The sequence below is a fragment of the Corvus moneduloides genome, unplaced genomic scaffold, assembly GCF_009650955.1.
Source record: "Corvus moneduloides isolate bCorMon1 unplaced genomic scaffold, bCorMon1.pri scaffold_187_arrow_ctg1, whole genome shotgun sequence".
Lineage (NCBI taxonomy): Eukaryota > Metazoa > Chordata > Aves > Passeriformes > Corvidae > Corvus > Corvus moneduloides.
The window spans coordinates 1-6,562 of record NW_022436925.1 but is presented as its reverse complement, the minus strand read 5'-3'; the positions used below and the strand labels follow the sequence as shown (position 1 = coordinate 6,562).

The 6,562-nt window shown below is 63.3% G+C and overlaps 1 protein-coding gene across 1 annotated transcript; it reads right to left on the bottom strand.

Moving 5' to 3' along the window:
* Nucleotides 1-278: 278 nt before the first annotated feature.
* LOC116438940 (filamin-A-like) lies at nt 279-6,559 on the bottom strand (the record flags this gene model as incomplete). Its single annotated transcript, XM_032097967.1, has 4 exons — nt 279-993; nt 2,372-2,494; nt 4,162-4,314; nt 6,400-6,559. Coding segments are annotated over 4 exons (795 nt in total), but the record flags the coding sequence as incomplete, so codon positions are not given.
* Nucleotides 6,560-6,562: the final 3 nt, after the last annotated feature.

The following is a 6,562-nucleotide window of genomic DNA, read 5'->3' as shown; positions in this document are numbered from 1 at the left end:
TTAGGGTCCCGCTGACGTTTTTAGGGTCCCTCTCAGGTTTATAGGGTCCCCCTGATATTTTAGGGTTCCCCTGATGTTTTTAGGTTCCCCCTGACGTTTTTAGGGTCCCACTCAGGTTTATAGGGTCCCCCTGATGTTTTAGGTTCCCCCCGATACTTTAGGGTTCCCCTGATATTTTTAGGGTCCCGCTCAGCTTTTTGGGGTCCCCCCCGATATTTTAGGCTCCCGCTGACGTTTTTAGGGTCCCCCTGACATTTTTAGGATCCCGCTCAGGTTTATAGGGTTCCCCTGATATTTTAGGTTCCCCCTGATATTTTAGGGTTTCCCCGATATTTTTAGGCTCCCCTTGATATTTTTAGAGTCCCGCTGCCTTTTTTAGGGTCCCCCCCGATATTTTAGGGTCCCCCTGATATTTTTAGGCTCCTGCTGCCTTTTTTAGGGTCCCCCCCGATATTTTAGGCTCCCCTTGATATTTTTAGAGTCCCGCTGCCTTTTTTAGGGTTCCCCCTGATATTTTAGGGTCCCCCCCGATATTTTAGGGTCCCCCTGATATTTTAGGCTCCCCTTGATATTTTTAGGGTCCCGCTCAGCTTTTTAGGGTCCCCCCCGATATTTTAGGGTCCCCCCTGATATTTTAGGCTCCCCTTGACATTTTTAGGGTCCCGCTGCCTTTTTTTGGGTCCCCCCCGATATTTTCGGCTCCCGCTGACCCCGCGGGGCTCTCACCGGGGGTCCCGGCCTCGGCGCGCTCCAGCCCCGGCCCCCCGGCGCGGACCTTGTGGGGTCCCCCCTCTCCCAGGGGTCCCACGGTGAACTGGAAGGGGCTGCCGGGCACGTGCTGCCCGCGGTCCTTGACGCTGACGCGGTGCGCGCCCGTCTCCTGCGGCACGAAGCGAACGCCCACCGCGCCCCCCGCGCCCGGCAGCACCTGCGCGGCCACCGGCTGGCCCGAGGGACCGGTCACCTGCGCCGTCACCTCGGACACGGACAGTTCTGGGGGGAAAAAAGGGTAAAAATGGGGTTATTTAGGGGAAAATGTCCCCGTGTGTCCCATGTGGGACCGGTCACCTGCGCCGTCACCTCGGACACCGACAGCTCTGGGGGGAAAAACAGGGGAAAAAGGGTAAAAATGGGGTTATTTAGGGGAAAAATGGGGAAAATGTCCCATGTGGGACCGGTCACCTGCGCGGTCACCTCGGACACGGAGAGTTCTGGGGGAGAAATGGGGGAGAAAAGGGTAAAAATGGGGTTATTTGGGGTAAAAATGGGGTTATTTGGGGTAAAATGTCCCCGTGTGTCACCTGCGCGGTCACCTTGGACACCAAGAGTTCTGGGATTGGGGAAAAAAGGGTAAAAATGGGGTTATTTAGGGTAAAAAAGGGGTTATTTAGGGGAAAATGTCCCTGTGTGTCCCATGTGGGACCGGTCACCTGCGCGGTCACCTTGGACAGCTCTGGGGGAAAACCGGGGGGGAAATGGGTAAAAAAGGGGTTATTTGGAGTAAAAAAGGGGTTATTTGGGGTAAAAAAGGGGTTATTTGGGGTAAAAAAGGGGTTATTTGGGGGGAAAGCCATCCCCGTGTGTCCCACGTCACCTCAGCACCGAGAGCTCCGGGGCCGGAGGGGCCGCTGGGTTAACGGGGGGGAGGGGGGGTGATCCCCCCACTCTGTCCCCTCTGGGGACACCCTGGGACCTCCCTGGACCCCCCAGGACCCCTCCAGAACCCCCCCGGACACCCCAGGACCCCCCTGGGACCCCCCCAGGACCCTCCCAGGACCCCTCAGGACCCCTCCCAGGACCTCCCCAGGACACCCCAGAACCCGTCCAGGACCCCCCCAGATCCCCCCGGGACCCTCCAGGACCTCCCAAGACACCCCCAGGACCCTCCAGAACCCCCCAGGACCCTCCAGGGACCCCCCCAGGACCCCTCCAGGACCCCCCCAGGACCCCTCCAGGACCACTCAGGACCCCCCAGGACCCTCCAGGAACCCCCCAGGGACCCCCCCAGAACCCCTCCAGGGACCCCCCCAGGACCTCCTAGAACCCCCCCCGACCCCCCCAGGACCCTCCAGAACCCCCCCAGGACCCCCCCAGGACCCCCCCAGGACCCTCCAGAACCCCCCCAGAACCCCCCCAGGACCCTCCAGAACCCCCCCAGAACCCCCCCAGGACCCCCCCAGAACCCCCCCAGGACCCTCCAGAACCCCCCCAGGACCCCCCCAGAACCCCCCAGGACCCCCCCAGGACCCCCCCAGAACCCCCCCAGAACCCCCCCAGGACCCCCCCAGAACCCCCCCAGGACCCCCCAGAACCCCTCCAGAACCCCCCAGGACCCCCCCAGAACCCCCCCAGGACCCCCCCGGACCCTCACCGGGCATTTTGAGGCTGAGGTCGCAGGGGGTGCCCACGCTGGCCTCGGGGGGGGCGCGGCGCCGGCGGGTGATGCTCTCCCGCAGCCGCCCCTCGCCCGTCACCTTCACCGAGAAGGGGCTCCCTGGGGGGGGGGTTGGGGTCAGTCGGGACCCCCCAAAACCCCCCGGGGACCCCCCGAATTCATCCCGGAGTCCTCAGAGCCCCCCCGGACCCCCCAAAACCCCCCGGGGACCCCCCGAATTCATCCCGGAGTCCTCAGAGCCCCCCCGGACCCCCCAAAACCCCCCGGGGACCCCCGGAACGGCCCCAAAATCCCCGACTGCGGCTGAGACGGCCCCAAGAGCTCCCCAAATTATCCCGGAGTCCTCAGCCCGCTCCCCCAGTGCCTCCCAGTGCCTCCCAGTGCCTCCCAGTGCCTCCCAGTGCCTCCCAGTGCCTCCCAGTGCCCCTCCCAGTGCCTCCCAGTGCCCTCCCAGTGCCTCCCAGTCTGTCCCAGTGCCCCTCCCAGTGCCCCTCCCAGTGCCCCTCCCAGTGCCTCCCAGTGCCTCCCAGTCTGTCCCAGTGCCTCCCAGTGCCCCTCCCAGTGCCCCTCCCAGTGCCCCTCCCAGTCCGGCCCAGTGCCCCTCCCAGTGCCTCCCAGTGCCCCTCCCAGTCTGTCCCAGTGCTCTCCCAGTGCCTCCCAGTGCCCCTCCCAGTCTGTCCCAGTGCTCTCCCAGTGCCCCTCCTTGTTCTCCCAGTGCCTCCCAGTCCGGCCCAGTGCCTCCCAGTGCCCCTCCCAGTCCGGCCCAGTGCCCTCCCAGTGCCCCCCATTCCCCTCCAATGCCCCTCCCAGTCCGGCCCAGTGCCCTCCCAGTGCCTCCCAGTGCCCCTCCAGTGACCCTCCTTGTTCTCCCAGTGCCTCCCAGTGCCCCCCAGTCTGTCCCAGTGCTCTCCCAGTGCCCCTCCTTGTTCTCCCAGTGCTCTCCCAGTGCCCCCCAGTCTGTCCCAGTGCTCTCCCAGTGCCGCTCCTTGTTCTCCCAGTGCCCCTCCAGTCCGTCCCAGTGCCCCTCCTTGTTCTCCCAGTCCCTCCCAGTGCCCCCAGTCCATCCCAGTGCTCTCCCAGTGCCCCTCCTTGTTCTTCCAGTGCCCCTCCTTGTTCTCCCAGTGCCCTCCAGTCCCTCCCAGTGCCCCCCAGTCTGTCCCAGTGCCCTCCCAGTGCCCCTCCAATGCCCTCCCAGTGCCCCTCAGTCTGTCCCAGTGCCTCCCAGTGCCGTCCCAGCGCCCCCCATTCCCCTCCAATGCCTCTCCCAGTCCCTCCCAGTGCCTCCCAGTGCCCCTCCAGTGTCACTCCCCGTCCTTTTCCATTCTCCCAGTGCCCCCAATTCCCCTCCAATGCCCCTCCCAGTGCCCTCCCAGTGCCCTCCCGGTCCCTCCCAGTCCCTCCCAGTGCCCTCCCAGTGCCCTCCCGGTCCCTCCCAGTGCCCTCCCAGTCCCTCCCAGTACCCCCCATTCCCCTCCAATGCCTCTCCCAGTGCCTCCCAGTCCCTCCCAGTACCCCCAGTCCCCTCCAATGCCCCTCCTAGTCCCTCCCAGTGCCCTCCCAGTGACCCCCCAGTCCGTCCCAGTGCCTCTCCCAGTCCCTCCCAGTGTCACTCCCCATCCTTTTCCATTCTCCCAGCGCCCCCAATTCCCCTCCAATGCCCCTCCCAGTCCCTCCCAGTGCCCTCCCAGCGTCCCCCATTCCCCTCCAATGCCTCTCCCAGTCCCTCCCATTCCCTCCCAGTGCCCCCCAGTGCCCCCAGCACCCACCAGGCACGTGCTGCTCCCCGAATTTGACGGAGATGATGTAGTTGCCGGGCTCGGTGGGGCAGTAGGACACGCGGCACGTGCCGTCCTCCAGCTCCTCCGTGGTGATGTCCACCTTGCTGGGGCCCTCGATGGACAGGCTGAGCCCCCCGTACCCTGGGGGGGGGCACGGGGTCAGGACACACCCCAAAAACCTCCAAAAAAACCCAAAAAACCTCCAAAAAACCCCCAAAAAACCCCAAAATCACCCAAACCCCAACCCGCCCCAAAAACCCCCAAACCGACCCTTAATGCATCACCAGGGACCCCCAGAACCCCCCCGGACCCTCTCACTGGCCAGGCTGAGCCCCCCCAAAATCCGGGGGGGGGGCACGGGGTCAGGACACACCCCAAAAACCACCAAAAAAACCCCAAAAAAAACCAAAAAAACCCCCAAAAAACCCCCAAAAAAACCCCCAAAAAACCCCCAAAAAAACCCCAAAAAACCCCAAAATCACCCAAACCCCAACCCCCCCCAAAAACCCCCAAACCGACCCTTAATGCATCACCAGGGACCCCCAGAACCCCCCCGGACCCTCTCACTGGCCAGGCTGAGCCCCCCCAAATCCTGGGGGGGGCACGGGGTCAGGACAGACCCCCAAAACCCCCCAAAAAACCCCAAAAATCCCCAAAAAACCCCAAAAACCTCCAAAAAAACCCCAAAAAAACCCCAAAAAAACCCCAAAATCACCCAAACCCCAACCCCCCCCAAAAACCCCCAAACCGACCCTTAACGCATCACCAGGGACCCCCAGAACCCCCCCGGACCCTCTCACTGGACAGGCTGAGCCCCCCAAATCCTGGGGGGGGCACGGGGTCAGGACAGACCCCAAAAAACCCCAAAAAAACCCAAAAAAACCCCAAAAAACCCCAAACCCCAAAAACCCCCGAAAAACCCCCCAAACCGACCCTTAATGCATCACCAGGGACCCCCAGAACCCCCCCGGACCCTCTCACTGGCCAGGCTGAGCCCCCCAAATCCTGGGGGGGGCACGGGGTCAGGACAGACCCCAAAAACCCCCAAAAAACCCCAAAAACCCCAAAAAAACCCCCAAACCACCCCAAAAAACCCCAAAAAAAACCCCAAAAAAACCCCCCAAAAAAACCCCAAAAAACCCCAAATCCCCCCAAAATGACCCAAACCCCAAAAGTGCCGTAAAACCCTGAAGGGACCCCAAAGAATCCCCAGAAAGCACCGAGAGAGAGCCCAAAAGGAGCCCCAAAAAACCCCAGAAACCCCCCAGGACTCTCCCCCAGTCCAAACCAGTCCAAACCAGTCCGAATCCCCTCCCAGTCCAAACCAGTCCAAACCAGTGTCCCCAAATCCCCTCCCAATCCCTCCCAGTACAAACCACTGTCCCCAAATCCCCTCCCAGTGTCCCCAAATCCCCTCCCAGTCCAAACCAGTACAAACCAGTGTCCCCAAATTCCTTCCCAATCCCCTCCCAGTCCCCTCCCAGTCCCAACCAGTGTCCCCAAATCCCCTCCCAGTCCCTCCCAGTACAAACCAATGTCCCCAAATCCCCTCCCAGTCCCTCCCAGTACAAACCAGTGTCCCCAAATCACCTCCCAGTCCCAACCAGTGTCCCCAAATCCCCTCCCAGTCCCTCCCAGTCCAAACCAGTGTCCCCAAATCCCCTCCCAGTCCCTCCCAATCCTTTCCCAGTCCCAACCAGTCCCTCCCAGTCCCCTCCCAGTCCCTCCCAATCCCTTCCCAGTCCCTCCCAGTCCCTCCCAATCCCCTCCCAGTCCCCTCCCAGTCCCTCCCAGTCGAAACCAGTAACCCCAAATTCCCTCCCAGTCCCTCCCAGTCCCCCCCAGTCCCTCCCAATCCCCTCCCAGTCCCCTCCCAGTCCCTCCCAGTCCCCCCCAGTCCCTCCCAATCCCTTCCCAGTCCCTCCCAGTCCCTCCCAGTCCCTCCCAGTACAAACCAGTATCCCCAAATCCCCTCCCAATCCTCTCCCAGTCCCCTCCCAGTCCCCCCCAGTCCCTCCCAGTCCCTCCCAGTCCCTCCCAGTCCCAACCAGTATCCCCAAATCCCCTCCCAATCCCTTCCCAGTCCCCTCCCAGTCCCCCCCAGTCCCTCCCAGTCCCTCCCAGTCCCTCCCAGTCCCAACCAGTATCCCCAAATCCCCTCCCAATCCCTTCCCAGTCCCCTCCCAGTCCCCTCCCAGTCCCCTCCCAGTGCCCCCCAGTCCGCACCGGCGTCGCGGGTGTCGATGGTGAACTGGGCGGGCTGGAAGGTGGTGCCCTCGCTCAGGCCGGGCCCCCGCAGCAGCACCCGCGAGGCGTCGCCCAGCTCGGCCTGGCTGATGGTCACGGCCAGGGGGCTGCGGGCCAGCGGCTGCCCCGCCCGGGCCACGTG